Below are 21,518 nucleotides of genomic sequence, written 5' to 3'. Positions count from 1 at the left end.
TCTGTTTAGTTTCCGGGGGTATTCCTAAGTCAAGGACCGTTGATTTTGTGGTATTGATTTTATAGAATGAAATTTTGCTGAACTCAGTCAGAATTTGGTATGTGTTGGGTAAAGAAATTCCGGGTTTTGTCAGCATTAGTATAATGTCGTCAATACAATATATATATATATATATATATATATGGGAAATGACTGATCTTACCCATATACTATACCCAGATACAAAATCTTTACATTTAGTAGCATCACCAAAGGGGGCAGTATTGTATTACTGTTAGATTCAGTATATAGAATACAATAGTACCACTATTACACTGATAACCTATGACCTGGCTGGGCAAAAATAATTAAATCATTTGGCTGTGTCATATGCTGACAAGAAAAGCGTCTGGCTTGTAGGATTTATATTACCTAGCCAAGGCTGAGACAATTCTTATATAAACACTCCCTATATATGCCTTAAAATGAAGTAATTAGTTTCAAGACACACTTACACTTAAAAGAAATATTCTAATATATATATATATCTATCCAACATTATATGAATTCCAAGTTCACACTTATTATATCAATAATAAAAATACAATGTTGTTAATATACATCTTACACATGATGATGCTTTCTAAAACGTATATTTAAATGAACCTTTAAAAAAATATACTGAACTTATTGTTCATTGTAAAATACAGACAATCAAGAAGAAATCACCCCCCTTAAAACCTGGTGCCATCCTGGCTAGGCTTTTATCAGGTGAAATGTCAGAAAGTCCCATTATTTACGATTTAAAGAAATACAAAGAAAATCTTCTGTTAACTTAAGACTCTTTAAAGGCATCTTGCTCAAAAGAACATAAACTTTAAATTACCCCATACAAGATGGATGCTGTACTGTTCAGAATCTCTATATAGAACTGAATATACATGACTTTTTAAATTCCCTTTTTTCTTTTACTTAATCTCCCCAATAATCCTGACATAACTATGGAATTCACCATTATTACACATAAGATTATAGTGGTAGTGAAAGGGTCTGCAATAAATACTGTCTGTGTTGTCCAATAATTAATCATCAGAATCCCGTCTTTAACTTAAAATGGCATCTTGGATGTGATCGGTGGCTCTGGGGTAACACAGACAGCTTCAACCACTGTAAGTGATTTGGGAACAATATAAAATATTTCTGCAGAGAAAGGTAATGCAGTCTCTGATGATTGTATGGTTACACCATCTCTGTGAACACGCTTGGAACATGCCCTTTGCTCTCTCTTTTTACACAAAGTGCAATAAACCCATTAACCAATCACATTGCAGTAACTCTGAAAAATACAGATTATAGGACTCTGTACACTGATTTCTATCTTATAAATAGACTTGAAAGAGTTCAATCTTCTCACTTTACTCTTCTGCCCTCAGCGATGGCGTCTTCTTATCTAAAAGAGGATCTCGAATGTTCCATCTGTTGGAACGTTTATAGGGACCCTGTAACCCTGAAATGTGGACACAACTTCTGCCGGGAGTGTATTGATGGTGTGCTGGATACACAGGAGGAGGCTGGTGGATATTCCTGTCCTGAATGCAGAGAAAAACTCAAGAAACGTCCTGTCCTTCAGAAGAACATTACTCTGTGTAAGATATTGGTGACCCTCCAGACAACACAGGGTGGTCAGAACAAAACCGGGGTCTTCTGTACTTACTGTCACACTCCTGTACCTGCCGTGAAATCCTGTCTGCTGTGTGAAGCTTCTCTGTGTGACAATCACTTGAGACTCCACAGCAAGTCACCAGAACACGTTTTATGTGACCCCATTACTTCCCTGGAGAACAGGAAATGCTCCGTCCATAAGGAACTACTAAAGTATTACTGCACTGAGGACTGTATATCTGTGTCCCGCAGTTTGATTGAAGGACATCAGGGACACCAGCTTGAGACTCTGGATGAGGCCTCTGAGAATAAAAGGAAACTGAGAAATGTTCTGCAGAAACTGATGAAAAAGAAAGAGAAGATTGAGGAAAGAGTCCAGAGTCTCCAGGAACGCAGGAGGAAAGCAAAAGTGAATGTAGATGGTGAAATGGCAGAAGTCACTGCCCTGTTCAGCTTCTTCAGGAGATGGATGGAAGACATGGATAAGATGCTCCTGAGTGAGATCTCCAAACAAGCAGAGCGGGCCTCACGATCACTATCTGATCTGATCCAATAGTTGGAATTAAAGAAGAATGTGCTGTCCAGGAAGATGCGTCACATTGAGGAGCTGTGTAACATGACGGATCCACTGACTGTCCTACAGGAATCAGACACAGGTGACTTGCGTGGTACTGAGGAAAGAGATGAGGAATCAGACACAGGGGACTTGCGTGGTTCTGAGGAGGGAGATGATGAGGAATCAGACACAGGAGAGTTGCGTGGTTCTGAGGATGGAGATGATGAGGAATCAGACACAGGGGACTTGCATGGTACTGAGGAAAGAGATGATGAGGAATCAGACACCGGTGACTTGCGTGATACTGAGGATGGAGATGAGGAGGAATCAGACACCGGTGACTTGCGTGATACTGAGGATGGAGATGATGAGGAATCAGACTCATGGGAAACTGAAGATGAAGATGATGATGGCATAGAGGGACATGACGAAATCCTCCATGATGGAGGGCATCTGGATGTTGCGGGAATCTTACACACATTACACGTAGGTTTATCTGATATCATGTCTGTGGTATATGTACAACCCCCCCCTACCGTACAACGCTCACACCACCAAGATGAAGGACCATTTACAGGGACTATACAGCAAACATTGGGGATGTCGGGGGTTACAGACATATTACTGGATGTGAGTACAGCTAGCAATGATCTACATATATCAGATGACAGGAAAACTGCATCCTGGTCATCACATCAGAATCGCCCCGAAACACCAGAGAGATTTCAGTCTTCCCCTCAGGTGATGAGCAGTCAGAGTTTCTCCTCAGGGAGACATTACTGGGAAGTGGATATTGAGGGCTCAGGGTATTGGAGCATCGGGATGTGTTACCCCAGTATAGACAGAAGTGGAGAGCTGTCATGGATTGGGAAAAATAAGAAGTCCTGGTGTTTGGAGAGGAGGTGCGGGTGGTGGCAAAATCAGTACTCAGTGATACATGACAGTAATAGGATTCTATTGCCTTGCCATGTCTGCAGTAACAGATTTAGGATAGAACTGGATTATGAGGCCGGGCGGATTTCCTTTTATGATCTGTGTGACCCGATCCAACACCTCCACACCTTCACCACCACCTTCACCGAGCCCCTCCATGTTGTGTTATGGGTAGGGGGAGGTCATTTAAAGATATCTGGGGGGAATCAGATGTGAGAAATCTGCCCAAAGACTGTGACATCAAAGGGGGGAGAATCTTATTGGAGTAATCAGGGCTGTCTTCAAAAATAATTGGACCCCAGGCATACATTTTCTTGGGTCCCTAAGTGGCAGTGGTGGGAGGATGGGATCAATGGCAGTTCCGGGAGGGGGGGGGGGAATGGGATGTGTGATAACAGTGCTGGTGGGTAGATGGGATCAGTTGAAGTGCTTGGGGGATGAGATCAGTGGCAGTGTCGGGGGGGGGGATCAGTGACAGTGTTGGGGGAATGGGATGAGTGGCAGTGCTGGAGGGAGATGGGATGAGTGACAGTGCTGGTGGGAGTATGAGATCGGTGGCAGTATCCGGGGGGGGTGGGATTAGTGGCAGTGCCTGGGGGGTGGGGTCAGTGCTTGGGAGAAGGGATGGAATCATTGGCAGTGTCTGGGGGTGGGATCAGTGGCAGTGCTTGGAGGGGATAGGATCAGTGTCCACTCAGTTCCTCCTGCCTACATTGGGGGGGGGGGGTGTGAGAGAGGGAGAGATGAAAGAGAGAGGGATGGTGTGAGAAAGGGAGGATAAGAGAGAGAGATGAGAGGGAGAGGGGGGTGGGTGAAAAAGAGAGAGAGCGGCATGAGAGAGAGGGGTGGCAGAGAGAGGGGTGAGAGAGAGAGGAGGGGGTGGGTGAGAGAGAGAGGAGGGGGTGGGTGAGAGAGGGGAATGAAAGATGAGGGGTGAGAGAGGGGGGAGTGAGAGGGTGAGAGAGGGACAAAGAGAGAGAGGGGGGCATGAGAAAGAGAGGGGGGTAGGAGAGGGGAAGAGAAAGACAGTGGTGAGAGAGAGGGGAGATAAGAGAGAGGGTGTGAGAGAGAAAGGGGGTGAGTGAAAGAGAGCAAGGGGGGTAAGAGAGAGAGGGGTGAGAGAGGGAGCATGGGAGAGGGGGTGGAGTAACCGAGAGGGTGAGAGGAGGATGAGAGAGAGAGAGGGGGGTAAGAGAGACAGGGGTGAGTGAGAGAGGGATGGGTGAAAGAGAGAGGGGGTGAGAGAGAGAGGGGGGCAAGAGAGGGGGCATGAGGGGGTGAGAGAGAAGGGTGTGAGAGAGAGAGGGGGTGAGTGAGGGGGGAGGGGGTGAGGGAGGGGGTGAGAGAAAGACAGAGAGTGGGAGCGGGGAGAGAGAGAGGGGGGTTAGAGAGAGAGGGGGATAAGAAAGAGAGAGAGGAGTGAGGGGATGAGGGGGAGAGGGGGAGGTAAGGAAGGGGAGTGAGGGGGTGGGGGCCTGAGAGAGAGAGGTGGAATGAGAGAGAGATGGGGTGAAAGAAAGAGAGAGAGAGAAGCATGAGAGAGGGTAGATGAGAGAAAGAGAGGGGGGTGTGAGTGGGAATAAGAGAAAGGGGGTGAGGGCAGAGGATGGGGGTGCATTGCTCCTTCCAGCAGATCCATACTGATGTGATAGAGGGACTGTCCCAGGTAGCAGTCCCTGGCTGCCTTCGCCTCCCGCCTATCAGCCTGTCCTCCGGGCCTCCGTCAATGTTATTGTCATAGCTGGGAGCAGAGAGGAGGTTGCAGGAGTTCGGACTCTGGAAGGCGCCGCTGGGTCTGGGATGCTGCACCTGCTGCTTTTCACCTCGGGGGGTCAGGGAGGTCTTCTCCCTCCCAGGCTCTCAGTCCCAGCCACACTGCTCGTCTTCTCGATGCTCCCGCCACCACAGGTTTTGCAAAGGGGCTCAAGGGGGAAGCTGCTTTGGGCCCAAAAACAATGACTGGGCCCTGGGCAGCTGCCCATTTTTGCCCCACGTTAAAGACGGCCCTGAGTGTAAAATTCAGTCAATAGGAGGAAGCAGGGGACAAGATCCAGATTAATTTATAAAGCTGCAGGTTCCGGGGCCATCATCTTCATCCTAAAACTCATTTCACTACCTAGTGTGTCACTAACCAGGAACAAGCATGCAGGAGGGCAGAGTGTTCAGGCTTCACTGGCTGCATGCTTGTTCTGGGTCAGTTATAGCGTATCCAGAATTAGGGTGACAGCTCTGAAGCCTGCAATTTAAGGTGTATCTATGGGCAGTTTTGGATGGATCAGGGAGGTCTAAAACCCCTGTCAGACCTCCCCACTCCTCACTTCCTCTCCTGGTGACAACATTTTACCAGACAGAAAGTAAGGGGATGCTCCAACAGCAATAGGAATAGCAATACCAATGCTTTTTTTTAAAGAAGGGGAGGGCTAGAACCCCTGTCAGATTTTTGGACAGAATGGGAAGTGCGGGGAGATCTCTCTAATGGAGCCCCGGATAGCAGTAAAAACCTCACAGGGGTTCTAATCCTCCCCCACTCCATCCAGAACTAGAACAATAGGTTTTGTCTAGACTCACTCTTTAATATTCACAATAAGAATTCCTAAATTGTCTCCGTTACATGACAAATCCATGTATCTGTGATTGCCCCTCCCCCTCACTGTGATTTGCTGTCATGATTGTCACTATGAATAGAGCCAGTGCTAGTCTTGTTCCGATTGGTTACAATCACCATTAACCCCTTCTGTCCCGGCACCCTTATGGAGCCGAACGATTTTTAGATTTCCTCTATGGCCCTATTCATCTGATAAAGAGAAATAATTATCATATGATTTACTAATGATGGGTTGAGATGACTAAGTGCTTATATGCTAATGTGAGGTTCTTTATATAATAACAGGTTCTCTGTCTAGAATGACTTTACAGAAAGATGTTATTAGAACAAATTGTTGTTCTCCGGATCCTTGGAAGGTCTTGTTGGGGAACATAGAGACAGTTGGTCTCCTTCTTCTACAATGAGGGATTTGGGAGTCTGGAGGTGGGACAAGCTGATAAGGTGTTCAGAGATAACAGAAATGAATGTCTCTTGTAATGAATGATGTGCTGCTTGTACAAATTCTTCACTGAATGATTTCATATGTAAAATGTTGAAGTTTGGGACGGTCCTCCATGACAACTGTCCAGGATTGGAGGGTAAAAGCCTCCAGTTTGAGGAAGAGGTCAGATCCTTGGTCCACCTGCCATGTCTAAGGATCTCCGCACACCTTCATCTCTCTACTTTGTAACCTTTAGTTTTACTTTGTAACTCTTCTCTTCTAAATAAACTTCCAGAACCTTCACCGGGATCAGAGGCTGTTATTTCCTCAAAAAAGAGAAAACAGTCCAGTTGTTACCAACTAGACACAAAGGTGGAATAAGACCCTGTTCACACTGGGGTGACCTGTCAGGCGACTTGGTCACCTGACAAGTCGCCGTGGGTCGCCTGCCATAGAGTAGCTGTGGACCCGTTCTAATAGGAGCGACACAAGTCGCTCCGACTTAGAAAAAGGGTCCGGAGCTTCTTTGGGGCGACCTTGGAGCGACCTGCATTGACTTCAATGATATGAAGTCCGTGCCGGCCGCTCCGAGGTCACGGTGCGAGCCGCGCACCGCGACTTCACAGGTCGCCACCGAAAGTCGGGTCGCCCCAGTGTGAACGGGGTCTTAATGGGCACATAAAAGGATAGACTTCAATATCAAAAAAATGATGTAGAAAAATCACATTTATTGAATTCCATTAAAAACATAATGTATAAAAAACATCAAGAATGAACTCAACCCGAAAAGGGGTTCTAATTCATCTCACATGCCAGTACATAATTGTAAACACGTGTTCATACATGAACCTAGATTACATATAAGACATTGCGTCAATATAATAGAATATATCTGCTCGAAAGTCAACGCGTTTCGCAGAATGCTTCGTCAGGACCAAATGCAGACAGGAAGATTCTTCGCAATACAGCGCAAGGGATAAAGTTGGCTTTGGGCGGACACAGGGAGCAGATAAGGCTAAGGGATCCATAAGAAATGTTACACTTGGATGTCTCAAAAATGAATTTATCCAACTGGAGGCTGATACCTCAAGGGCCAGTATATACAATCTGAGTCTTAATATCTATCAATATGTTGTATTGGGGTACTATGGTGAGTTTTAAAAAGGACATCCAAATAGTAGATGTAGAGCATATCTTGAGCTTAATTGAACAAAATCCTCAAACAGAGGGTCTGGATGCCATTTGGCATGGAAAAAGTCCAAAAAGGAGCTCTACCATCACCAGTGACCTCCCAATAGACAAGAAGGAGGAAAAGGCCCTTTGCCAGGCCAGTAAACGCTCCTCACATTTGTCGACCTTGTTATTTCCTCATCACATTCCACAACTTTGACATGATTAAGTGCTTATATGCTAATGTGAGGTTCTTTATATCATAACAGCTTCTATATCTACAATGACTTTACAGAAAGATGTTATTAGAAGAAATTGTTGTTCTCCGTATCCTTGGAAGGTCTTGTTGGGGAACATAGAGACAGTTGGTCTCCTTCTTCTACAATGAGGGATTTGGGAGTCTGGAGGTGGGACAAGCTGATAAGGTGTTCAGAGATAACAGAAATGAATGTCTCTTGTAATGAATAATGTGCTGCTTGTACAAATTCTTCACTGAATGATTTCCTCTGTAAAATGTTGATGTTTGGGACGGTCCTCCATGACAACTGTCCAGGATTGGAGGGTAAAAGCCTCCCGTTTGATGAAGAGGTCAGATCCTTGGTCCACCTGCCATGTCTAAGGATCTCCGCACACCTTCATCTCTCTACTTTCTAATCTTTACTTTTACATTGTAGCTCTTCTCTTCTAAATAAACTTCCACAACCTTCACCGGGATCAGAGGTTGTTATTTCCTCATCACATTCCACAACTTTGTAATCCCAATGGAACGCATCCATCATTTTATTGGGGCTTTCTATGATCAGGATTGTCCTACAACGATCAGTTTCCATGGATGGAGAACAGAATAGATGGATGGCGGAATTTTAGGAATAGAGGGAAGTGTAGACAGATGAATGGATAGTTGATGTAAGGCTTCATGAACACTAGAAAGCTAAAAAATGCTAAAAAAAAAAAAAAAAAAAAGCAAATATTTTAACGTTTTTTATGGCATTTGACAATGATTATCACAGTTTGTAAGCTACATTTAGTAGCGATACAAAAAATGGTCACTTCCCCCACCTATAACTGATCTTAATGACAAGGAGCACTGGAAGGGCAAACCCATGTCAAAAAAGCCAAGGGGTTTCCAGCCACAACTTACCAACCAGCCTGCGACCAACCGAATCAACCGGTCTAACAGTATGCATTAAAAACATCTATCCATCAGAATACATGCACTCTCACTGTGGAGACTCTTTAAAGGTAGAGTTAGGGGTCTGCAGATATCAGAGTGCCTTGCCGGGGCTTGCAGCTTATGCATGTATTTGCAAATGTGTGCAACTAAACCTTTGTTTTTAACGCATACTGTTAGACAGGTGAATTCGGTTGGTCGCAGGCTGGTTGGTAAGTTGTGACTGGAAACTCCTTTACATTTAGTAGCGTCCGCGTTAAGAAGAGGCGCCGCCAGCGTCCTTAATAACCAGTAAATAGCTGGATGTTTAGGAGCGTCCCGGCAAGCCGGCTGCCGTGTCCTTTTCAACGGATAAATCATCTGCTGTCAGCGGGATTCCCCACTGACAGCTGAATGTAAAAAAAAAATTGCTAGCAATAAAAAATTGTACCAGGCCTTTCAGCCCGTGCCAAAATTCCTCCCAAAAATGCTGTAGGGTCCCCCAAAATCCATACCAAGCACTTTGGGTCTGGTATGGATTTTAAGAGGAACCCCACGCCAAAATAAAAAAAAAAATGGTGCAGGGTCCCCCTCAAGGTCCATACCAGGCTCTTATCTGCGCATGCAGCATGGCAGACCAGAAAAAGAGGGGGGGGGGCGGGCGAACCATACTAGGCAGGCCACATGCCCTCAACATGAGGATGGTGCTTTGGGGTAGGGTGGTTCCCCCACAAAGCACCTTGTCCTCCTGTTGATGAGGACAAGGGCTCCCCCTCCCCCCCCCCCACATACAGCCACATAATAAGAAGACCAGTGTGCTGCTGTTTCTCCCCATCTAGCTCTGTAAGCTCCTTATGCAGCTGACGACAGAGGGAATGTGATTACCTATGAAAAAGGGGGGGGGGACAAGGTATTTATAATGTTATATATATACCTTGTATATATATATATATATATATATATATACACACACACTGTATATATAAGAGAGAGAGAGAAATGGATTTAAAGCTGGATGGTTGGAAGATGTAGGCACATGGAATCAATAGCTGGAACAATGAGCTTGTATCAGGGGAGGACTGGGCCAGGGGGCAATAGCCCCCTGGGCCACTCTCATGTCCTGTAAAAAGGGCAGCACCGCTTCGGCCACAGACATGCCTAAAGGATTCTTGGTGGAGAGAAGTAAAAAGTCTCTGCCACTGACCTACTGAGTGCGGGTTGAAGACCAGGACAGAGCACGGGCCTCCCTTCCCAGCATGGATGGTGTAAACTGCATCTCAGCCGGTTCCATGCCTCATAGGAGACTCTTCTCCCCTGTCCAGCCCCAACCAAGCTGTCCCAGTTCCCCCCAACCGCCCCCTGCTGGCCAGGTTGGGACCCCGGATTCAGCCAAAGAGTAAAGAGTACCTGGAGCAGGGCTTCAGCCTGGAATGGGGGTTAGGAGGAGGGCGGGAAGAGGGAGAGTGGGGGGGGGGCGAGTTGCTGCACCATGGGCCTCTGGTTTGTACTTGTCCCCGGGGCTGAAAGTTGCCAGTCTGCCCCAGGCTTGTATGGGGTTCCATTTTAATGTGTAGTGAGTTTCTCTCCTATGACAGACTTCTTGTCTCATGGGGCATATATTCTTCTAATGCTCTGCCCCTTGTCTGTGTAATGCAGGAGCTGTACGGGAGTCCATCAATGACTGCAAAGACAGCAACTATGCAGTGCATGCAGTGGCATATCATTCACGTGTGCAATGTGTGCGATGCACAAGGGCCCTGACAGAGGTAGGGCCCACTGTGCTCTAACATATCCTGCACACCAAGCTCTGCCACTGTTCCACAGGTGGTCCAGAATGCCCCCTCCCCAGAACTGATCCCCCTGTGCCTCCCCTGCAGCTGTCAGCTTCTCCTCCTCTCCCCATCCGCCAACTTGGATTGCTGCAGGGGAGCCACAGGGGGATTTAACTCTAAAAACTGCCCCCCCCCCACTTATCACCCACACCTCTCTCCCTGCAGCTCTGCTGGCCAGCAGTCATTGCTACTATGGCGGGAGATCGGTGCGTTGTTCAGGATGGAGAGCGAGGACAGGGGGGGTTACCGATCGCCCCTGTGTTCATTGATTACTGAAGCATAGTATGCTTCACCTTGTGAATGAATAGGAAATAGACTTCTATTCATTCATCTGCAGTGCAGCTGAGGCTGCAGGGAAAGCGAATGAGGACTGTATATTCTCAGTCTCAAATAAGAGACATCAGGGGTCTGCTTACACCCCCGATGTTTCACCAAAGCCCCCCCCCCCCCCCCCCAAAAAAATTAAACAATAAAAAAGAACATTGAGAAAAAGTCAAAATAAAAAACCCCACAAAGTAACGCCTCGTTCACACAGGACATGCTACAGCATACACCTATGTGAGGCTGTTTACCTGCACAGGTGTTCTGTGCATCCCCAGGTAAGTCATTTCTATGATATCAATTGGGAAACAGATACTGTTCTGTTCTCACTACACGTTTGCCCCTGGCGTGTATGTAGCTCAACATACAGTTAACCACTTAAGCCCCGGAAGATTTTACCCCCTTCCTGACCAGGGGGTTTTTTGCGATTTTTTTACTGCGTGACTTTAACGGACAATTGCGCGGTCGTGCGACGCTGTACCCAAACAAATTTGACGTCCTTTTTTTTCCCACAAACAGAGCTTTCTTTTGGCGGTATTTGATCACCTGTGCGATTTTTTGATCATGCGCTATAAACAAAAAAAGAGCGACAATTTTGCAAAAATAACAATATTTTTCACATTTTTTTTATATGAAATTCCCAAAAAAAAATGTTAAAATCAAAATTTTTTTAACATTTTCGGCCAATTTGTTTTCTGCTACCTATGTTTGGTAAAAAAAAAAAATTGCAAAAAGCGTATTTTGATTGGTTTGCGCAAAAGTTATCGCGTTTACTGACTAAGGGAAAGATTTTTGTCATTTTTGGTGGGTTTTTTTTTTAACAAGTAATGGCGGCGATCTGCAATTTTTTTGCTGTACTGCGACATTGTGGCTGACAGATTGGACCCTTGACTGACATTACTGCAGTAATCAGTGCTATACATATGCACTGTTACTGTAAAAATGACACTGGCAGGGAAGGGGTAAACTGTATTGGAGAGGGAGGGGTTATGTGTGTCCTAGGGGCGTGATTCTAACTGTGATTGGACATGGCTACTGGTGTAAGAACAGAGATCAACGGTCCTACATAGTAGAACCGTCTGATCTCCATTTTTACACAGGGGAGAATGACAGGCGGCTTGTTTACATCAGCCGCCCGCCTTTCTCCCGCTCTACTGACGATCGTAGTGTGACTGGCGGACATCGGGTCCGCCGGTCACTTGCGCGGACTCCTCAGTGAACGAGCCGGGGCGGGCGCGCGCTCGCCCGCTATTGGCTCACAAGCCGGTCACAGGCTAGGGACGTATATATACGTCACTCTGCCTGGCCGGGGCTGACCGCCGCAGTATATCTACTTGCGGCGGTCGGCACGCGGTTAAACCTTCAATCCTATAATAACCAGTCTGTCTGTAACTTTATTCTTTATTACGATGAACAGACGATGGTGACATAAGAATAAGATATAGATAGGATATGATATAGAAATAAACAGAACATACAATAAGTACATGAACATAAACAAGATATGCACTGAGTATACAGCTAACAGTTCACAGGAATACCAGCGATGCTTCCTAGAAGGATTCAGGAATTTTCCACAAGAACATGAGGTGCAAGTCTTCTCCATGAGGTGTCTGAAAATAGAAACTTTCCAGTAAGAGGCGGAGCTAGTTACCAGTGATAAAATAGGAAACATGTACCATGGAATACTGTCCATCAGTAGTCTTTTGTCACAGTGGCATCTTGTGGACAATATCGGTATTGCAAGTTCCAAAAATATTATTTCTTCCTTAGGCTGAAGGCATGACAGATACTGCTCTGCAACTGACATCCATGTAACATCCATGTGGGTGTCACATTGTCTGTGTTCAGGGCTGTGTGGGTTGGGAAGGGGGAGGCTGCTGGAGCAGAGGGCCGGGATTCTTACCCTATGGAGCCTGGGGTTGAGGCAGTCCTGATGGGGCTGAATGTTTGAGCCTTGACAACCACTCAGAAAACTAGAGAAGCCAAGTTCTTGGGAGTAGAACCTTCAGAAGCTGAGTCCAAGTGTGCCCTTGCACAGGACTAACAGCTGACTGTTAGTCCCTCTGTTGCACTCACTGTGGGACCTCTTTGGGGGAAATCTAGAAGTTTCCATTGATGGTGTAGCCAGGTGCTAAGCTGGCCAGGAAGAAGCAGCTACTACAGACACGTGCTGCAGCTGTTCACACAGGACTTCTATGTTGATCTAGCCAGTGTCATTCTGCTTCCATTCAGTAGAGGGAGCCGGTGGGACATGACGTATCAAAAGACTTTATTGCAAGGTTGTGATGGATCATGGGAGATGCAATTTGGGAAAAGGACTCTCCTATGAATGTAGATGGCTTGAAAGAATACAATCCCCAGTGCAGAGACATAAAAGGGGAAAGGCAGAAGGCTACATAGTTAGTGAGGTCGAAAAAAGACATCAGTCCACCCAGTTTAACCTATGATGTGTGTGTGTGTTTGCTGTTAACCGTACATTGTATACCCCTGTATGTTGTACATTGTATACCCCTGTATGTTGTACATTGTATACCCCTGTATGTTGTACATTGAATACCCCCTGTATGTTGTACATTGTATACCCCTGTATGTTGTACATTGTATACCTCTGTATGTTGTACATTGTATACCCCTGTATGTTGTACATTGTATACCCCCTGTATGTTGTACATTGTATACCCCTGTATGTTGTACATTGTATACTCCTGTATGTTGTACATTGTATACCCCTGTATGTTGTAAATTGTATACCCCCTGTATGTTGTACATTGTATACCCCTGTATGTTGTACATTGTATACCCCTGTATGTTGTACATTGTATACCCCTGTATGTTGTAAATTGTATACCCCCTGTATGTTGTACATTGTATACCCCCTGTATGTTGTACTTTGTATACCCCTGTATGTTGTACATTGTATACCCCCTATATGTTGTACATTGTATATCCACTGTATGTTGGACATTGTATATCCACTGTATGTTGTACATTGTATACCCCTGTATGTTGTACATTGTATACCCCCTGTATGTTGTACATTGTATACCCCTGTATGTTGTACATTGTATACCCCTGTATGTTGTACATTGTATACCTCTGTATGTTGTACATTGTATACCCCTGTATGTTGTACATTGTATACCCCCTGTATGTTGTACATTGTATACCCCTGTATGTTGTACATTGTATACCCCTGTATGTTGTACATTGTATACCCCTGTATGTTGTAAATTGTATACCCCCTGTATGTTGTACATTGTATACCCCCTGTATGTTGTACTTTGTATACCCCTGTATGTTGTACATTGTATACCCCCTATATGTTGTACATTGTATATCCACTGTATGTTGTACATTGTATATCCACTGTATGTTGTACATTGTATACCCCTGTATGTTGTACATTGTATACCCCCTGTATGTTGTACATTGTATACCCCTGTATGTTGTACATTGTATACCCCCTGTATGTTGTACATTGTATACCCCTGTATGTTGTACATTGTATACCCCTGTATGTTGTACATTGTATACCCCTGTATGTTGTACATTGTATACCCCTGTATGTTGTACATTGTATACCCCCTGTATGTTGTACATTGTATACCCCCTGTATGTTGTACATTGTATACCCCCTGTATGTTGTACATTGTATACCCCTGTATGTTGTACATTGCATATCCCCTGTATGTTGTACATTGTATACCCCTGTATGTTGTACATTGTATACCCCTGTATGTTGTACATTGTATACCCCTGTATGATGTACATTGTATACCCCTGTATGTTGTACATTGTATACCCCTGTATGTTGTACATTGTATACCTCTGTATGTTGTACATTGTATACCCCTGTATGTTGTACATTGTATACCCCTGTATGTTGTACATTGTATACCCCTGTATGTTGTACATTGTATACCCCTGTATGTTGTACATTGCATACCCCTGTATGTTGTACATTGTATACCCCTGTATGTTGTACATTGTATACCCCTGTATGTCGTACATTGTATACCCCTGTATGTCGTACATTGTATACCCCTGTATGTCGTACATTGTATACCCCCTGTATGTTGTACATTGTATACCCCTTTATGTCGTACATTGTATACCCCTGTATGTCGTACATTGTATACCCCTGTATGTTGTACATTGTATACCCCCTGTATGTTGTACATTGTATACCCCTGTATGTTGTACATTGTATACCCCTGTATGATGTACATTGTATACCCCTGTATGTTGTACATTGCATACCCCCTGTATGTTGTACATTGTATACCCCTGTATGTTGTACATTGTATACCACTGTATGTTGTGCATTGTATACCACTGTATGATGTACATTGTATACCACTGTATGATGTACATTGTATACCCCTGTATGTTGTACATTGTATACCTCTGTATGTTGTACATTGTATACCCCCTGTATGTTGTACATTGTATACCCCCTGTATGTTGTACATTGTATACCCCTGTATGTTGTATATTGTATACCCCTGTATGTTGTACATTGTATACCTCTGTATGTTGTACATTGTATACCTCTGTATGTTGTACATTGTATACCCCCTGTATGTTGTACATTGTATACCCCTGTATGTTGTACATTGTATACCCCTGTATGTTGTACATTGTATACCCCCTGTATGTTGTACATTGTATACCCCCTGTATGTTGTACATTGTATACCTCTGTATGTTGTACATTGTATACCCCCTGTATGTTGTACATTGTATACCCCTGTATGTTGTACATTGTATACCTCTGTATGTTGTACATTGTATACCCCTGTATGTTGTACATTGTATACCCCTGTATGTTGTACATTGTATACCCCTGTATGTTGTACATTGTATACCCCCTGTATGTTGTACATTGTATACCCCTGTATGTTGTACATTGTATACCCCTGTATGTTGTACATTGTATACCCCTGTATGTTGTACATTGTATACCCCTGTATGTTGAACATTGTATACCCCTGTATGTTGTACATTGTATACCCCTGTATGTTGTACATTGTATACCCCCTGTATGTTGTACATTGTATACCCCCTGTATGTTGTACATTGTATACCCCTGTATGTTGTGGTCTCTAAGTTGCCCATCTAATAGTTTTTTGAAACTATTGATGCTCCCTGCTGATACGACTGCTTGTGGAAGAGAATTCCACATCCTTACCGCTCTTACAGTGAAGAACCCCTTACGTATTTTAAGGTTAAACCGCCTTTCCTCTAGTTTTAGTGAGTGGCCACGTGTCTTATTGTATTCCCTTTCTCTGAATAGTTTGTTCCTTATGCTAGGGTCACCAGTACAGTATTTGTACATTGATATCATATCCCCCCTCAATCGTCTCTTCTCCAGAGAGAATAGGTTCAGTGCTTGTAGTCTTTCCTCATAGCCGATACCCTCCATTCCCCTAATTATTTTTGTTGCCCTTCTCTGGACTTTCTCCAGTTCCAGCACATCCTTCCTGAGGACCGGTGCCCAGAACTGGACAGCATACTCTAGATGTGGCCGGACCAGAGTCTTGTAGAGCGGGAGAATAATCTCTTTATTTCTGGAGTGAATCCCCTTTAGGCTGTGAGAAGAACATCTTTTTTTCCTGAGAGGGGACCTGGGCTGTGCTAAAGGGCATCATTCCTGGGTCTGAGAGGGGCTTTTGGACCCTCTATGCATAGCAACAGAATTGGTGCAAACCTAGGCAACGTGTAAAATCCTGGAGGTCGTGACACAAGGTCACAGTTCAAAAAACAGATCAAAGGAAAAGTCCATAAAGTCTCTATGGTGCTCACTGTAGTGGCAGTGCATGGGAAAGTAAGGAGCAACTCTAGAGAGCAAAACAGGAGAAAACACAAGCGCCCCCTAGGTGTAGTAGTTAGAAAATGTATGGGGGGTTAAAAACAAATGTTACTCACAAGAGTATACGTATAATGGGCGTTCAGCACTTGCAGTGTCAGTCCCCAGCATCTGTGTCCTGCAGAGGATACGCTCCTTCTTCAGGCCTGAAGGAACGCATGCTCCACAAACCCATCGCCATTATCCGCGCATCACATCCTGGAAGTGACGTCACGGCAGCCCGACAGTGCGTTCCACGGACCCACGAAGGCAGCGGAGTCCACTGCTGCTATCTCTCTCATGGGAACACCGCTGCCAACATCTACCGGGTGCCCCCAGGACACAGATTCTGAGGACTGACACTGCAAGGGCTCAACGCCTATTATATGTACAGTATGTGTGTAATATTGAGAGCGCCCCCCATCCTTCCACGCTCACATAACACATACATAAGATGTGCACACATATGACAGTGCGAGGTATCGCTACGATCGTTAGAGTGAGAGCAATGATTCCATCACCAGTTCTCCTCTGTAACTCTAAACTGGTAACCTGTGAAAATGTTTAAAGCGTCACCTATGGAGATTTTTAAGTATCGAATTTTGCCACCATTTCACAAGGGCGCCCAATTCTAACCACTTGCTTACCGGGCACTCCCCCCCCCCCCCTTCCTGCCCAGGCCAATCTTCAGCTTTCAGCGCTGTCACACTTTGAATGACAATTACGCGGTCATACAACGCTGTACCCTTATGACATTTTTATCATTTTTTTTTAAACAGAGCTTTCTTTTGGAGGTATTTCATCACCGCTGGAGGGTTTTATTTTTTTGCTAAACAAACAAAAACAGACCAAAAATTTTGAGGAAAAAAAAACAAAAACATTTTTTATAGTTTTTTATAAAATTTTTCAAACAGGTAATTTTTCTGCTTCAATGATGTGCGCTGATAAGGCTGCACTGATGAGCACTGATAGGTGGCATTGATGGGCACTGATATGCAGCACTGATGGGCACTAAGAGGCGGCACTGAGAGGCGGCACTGAAGGGCACTGATAGGTGACACTGATAGGCAGAGCTGATAGGTGGCACTGATGATGAGGCACTAATGGGCATTGATTGGCAGCACTGATGGGCATTGATGGATGGCACTGGTGGGCCTTTAATAGGTGGCACTGGTGGGCACTGGTACGTGGCACTTCTGGATACTGATAGGTGCACAGATGGGCACTGATAGGTGGCACTGATGGGCACTGGTCGACGGTACTGAAGGGCACTGATAGGCAGCACTGTAGGGCACTGATGGGCTACACTGATAGGTGCCACTTATGGGCACTGATAGGCAGCACTGATGAGCACTGAAGGTCACTGATAGGCACTGATAGGTGCTACTGATCTATGGCACTGAAGGTCACTGATAAGTGGCACTGAAGGGCAGCATTAGGCTGCACTGAAAGGCAGCACATATGGCCATTGGTAGGCTGCACTGAAGGGCGCTGATAGGTGGCACTGAAGGGCAGCATTAGGCTGCACTGAAAGGCAGCACATATGGCCATTGGTAGGCTGCACTGAAGGGCGCTGATAGGTGGCACTGAAGGGCAGCATTAGGCTGCACTGAAAGGCAGCACATATGGCCATTGGTAGGCTGCACTGAAGGGCGCTGATAGGTGGCACTGAAGGGCAGCATTAGGCTGCCCTGAAAGGCAGCACATATGGGCATTGGTAGGCTGCACTGATGGGCACTGATAGGTGGCACTGATCGATGGCACTTAAGGGCACTGATAGGCAGCACTGATGGGCACTGAAGGTCACTGATTGGTGGCACTGATAGATGGCACTGAAGGGCACTAATAGGCAGCATTGAAGGGAAATGATAGTCTGCACTGTAAGGCACTTATGGGCATTCATAGGTGGCACTGATGGGCACTGATAGCCACTGGTAGGTGACACTGACAGACAGCACTGATAGGTGGCAGTGATGATGAGGCACTGATGGGCACTGGTTGGCCGAACTAATGGGCATTGATAGGTGGCACTGGTGGGCACTGGTATGGGGAATTCTGAGCACTGGTGGACACTGAAGAGGCTGCAGTGGCTCTCTGTGTGTGGGACCGATGTCCCGCTTACAGCAGCTGGTAATCGGCTTTTCTTTTTCTCCTCCCGCTGGAAAAAAAAGCAGATTACCGGCTTCTGTTTACATCACATGATCAGCTGTCATTGACTGACAGCTGATCACATGGTAAGGGGGCGGGATCTAGAGGACGTACATGGACGCCCTCCCTGCAATTTAGGCACCCGCTGTAGTCGTCTTTTGGGTATAGCGAGGGTGTGAAGAGTTAAAGCGTGATCTGTTAGGTATCTATTTAATCAACGTAACATCTTTTTTATTTTACAAAAAAAGTGGGTTATATATATATATATATATGTTTTTTTTTTTGCTTTAAAATTCAAAAAAGTATTTTTTCTCCCCAAAATTTGTGTTTGAATAACCGCTGCACAAATATCGTGTGACATAAAACATTATAATGATCACCATTTTATTCTCTAGGGCCTCTGCTAAAAAAAAAAAAAAAAAGTAATGTTTTGGGATTCTAAGTAATTTTAAACAAAAAAATACTGATTTAAACTTGTAAGCAAAAGGTGGCAAAAAAATCTTGGTTAGTAAGTGGATAGAATAGAATTAAATAGAATAGAATAGAATTGGATAGAATTGAATAGAATAGAATAGAATAGAATTGGATAGAATTGAATAGAGTAGAATAGAATAGAATTGGATAGAATAGAATAGAATGTCCCATCATTGATGGGCTTTTAGTCACCATAATTTCACAGAATTTATGAAGATAACTGAACAGTCTCCACTCATTCAGTAAATCATCCCCAATGACCACATTTTATCCCGCCTATGATATGAATCAGGAGAATGAGATCTATGAATGACACAGCATTGAATGAATTCTCATTTATATTTTATTTACAATGTTACCAGAGCCGTCCAATAAGAGGAAATTGGAATTATTTACACAGCAATATGTCCCTAATAATTATCATTCTTCTATCTGGGGAACGTGAAGGAACGCAGGTCCGGCACCTCCACCACTGACTGCATGTAATGACAAGGGGTGCTGCAGGGTCCATTGTTGCTGACTGCTGGGGAGTCTATTGTTTTTGGGGAAGTCTTTTGTTGCTGGAGGGGATCTATTTTTGTGGAATTGGGGTTCTATTGTTGCTGGGAAAGTCTTCTGTTGTTCGTGGGATCAATAGTTGCTGGGAGGGATCTACTGTTGAGGTAGAAGTTATTGTTGCTGGCTGCTGGGGAGTCTATTGTTGCTGGAGGGGATCTATTTTTGCAGGGGGGTCTATTGTTGCTGAGGATGTCTTCTATTCTTAGTGGGGTCAATCGATGCTGGGAGGGATCTACTGTTGAGGTAGAAGTCATTGTTGCTGACTGCTGGGGAATCTATTGTTGCTGGAGGGGACCTACTTTTGCAGGGGGGGGTCTATTATTGCTGGAGGGGATCTATTTTTGCTGGAGGGGATCTTTTTTTGCTGGGGGCTCTATTGTAGCAGGGGGTGGGTCTTATATTACAGGGATCAATCATTGCTGGGAGGGATCTACTGTTGAGGGAGGGGTCTAATGTTGCTGGAGGGGACCTATTTTTGCAGGGGGGTCTATTGTTGCTTGGGACGTCTATGGTTACTAGGGAGTCTATTGTTGCTGGAGGGGATCTAGCAGGGGAGTCTATTGTTGCTGGGGAGTCTATTGTTGCTGGAGGGGATCTATTTTTGCTGGGGGCTCTATTGTTGCTGGGGTTGGGTCTTATATTACAGGGGGTCAATCATTGCTGGGACGGATCTACTATTGAGGGAGGGGTCTAATATTGCTGGCTGCTGGAGGGTCTATTGATGCTGGCTGTTGGGAGTCCATTGTTGCTCGGGTGGATCTATTGTCGCTGTGGTGTCCATTGTTTCTAGATCCATTTTACTGTCTTTCTTGTTATCATTAACAAATTCCATAAAAAAATAGTTAGCACCACAAAATGATTCTTGGTTCTATATTCCCTAAAAGGGGCGGTACTAGGAGGTGAGTAGGGGGTGGAACAAAGGAATGGTGCTTGGAGGTGGGTAGGGGCGGAGTCAAGGAGTGACTCGGAAGGGAGAAGTTCCTGCACCTCTTCTCTGAGCAGTAAAGCCCCTTCTTCTATCACGTCTCTTCCTCTTCTGTCACAGAATTGACCTTGTGCTGGAGACGGGAGAAGCGGGACGCACACGGCATCACATCTCCCAGGAGTTTCCATCTGGAAGAGAAGGGGATGAAGATCTGTGAAATCTCTCGAAACATGGAGACACCACAGTTTACTTGAAACTCATTCTTAAAAGAGCTAAAAAAAACATTAAAGCAACACATAGGGCTGCAAACAGAGTGAAACAAAGCCAACGTGTTTCGGAAATATCGTCTTCCTCAGGCTTGTGGTGGTGGTGTAATGGTGTGGAGGAGGAGGGGGGGGTAGTGGTTCAGGCTGGTGGTGGGGGTGTAATGGTGTGGAGGAGGAGGGGGGGGGGGTAGTGGTTCAGGCTGGTGGTGGGGGTGTAATAGTGTGGGGGAGGAGGGGGGGTAGTGGTTCAGGCTGGTGGTGGGGGTGTAATGGTGTGGGGGAGGAGGGGGGGTAGTGGTTCAGGCTTGTGGTGGTGGTGTAATGGTGTGGGGGAGGAGGGGGGGGGTAGTGGTTCAGGCTGGTGGTGGTGGTGTAATGGTGTGGGGGAGGAGGGGGGGGGTAGTGGTTCAGGCTGGTGGTGGGGGTGTAATGGTGTGGGGGAGGAGGGGGGGGTAGTGGTTCAGGCTGGTGGTGGGGGTGTAATGGTGTGGGGGAGGAGGGTGGGGGTAGTGGTTCAGGCTTGTGGTGGTGGTGTAATGGTGTGGGGGAGGAGGGGGGGTATTGGTTCAGGCTGGTGGTGGGGGTGTAATGGTGTGGAGGAGGGGGGGGGTTAGTGGTTCAGGCTGGTGGTGGGGGTGTAATGGTGTGGAGGAGGAGGGGGGGGTTAG

At 45.5% G+C, this 21,518-nt stretch overlaps 1 protein-coding gene across 1 annotated transcript in view; it reads left to right on the top strand.

Moving 5' to 3' along the window:
- Nucleotides 1-1,414: 1,414 nt before the first annotated feature.
- Nucleotides 1,415-21,518, top strand: part of LOC309551015 (uncharacterized protein) — a gene marked incomplete at both ends in the record, with an annotated part of 209,781 nt that continues 189,677 nt past the window's right edge. The window contains 3 exon segments of the mRNA XM_082251433.1: nt 1,415-2,194; nt 2,198-2,297; nt 2,529-2,948. Of these exon segments, the coding sequence (XP_082107559.1) occupies nt 1,415-2,194; nt 2,198-2,297; nt 2,529-2,948 (1,300 nt within the window).

Source organism: Pelophylax lessonae (assembly GCF_965119305.1).
Source record: "Pelophylax lessonae genome assembly, chromosome: 1".
NCBI lineage: Eukaryota > Metazoa > Chordata > Amphibia > Anura > Ranidae > Pelophylax > Pelophylax lessonae.
This window is presented reverse-complemented; position numbering and strand designations above follow the sequence as displayed.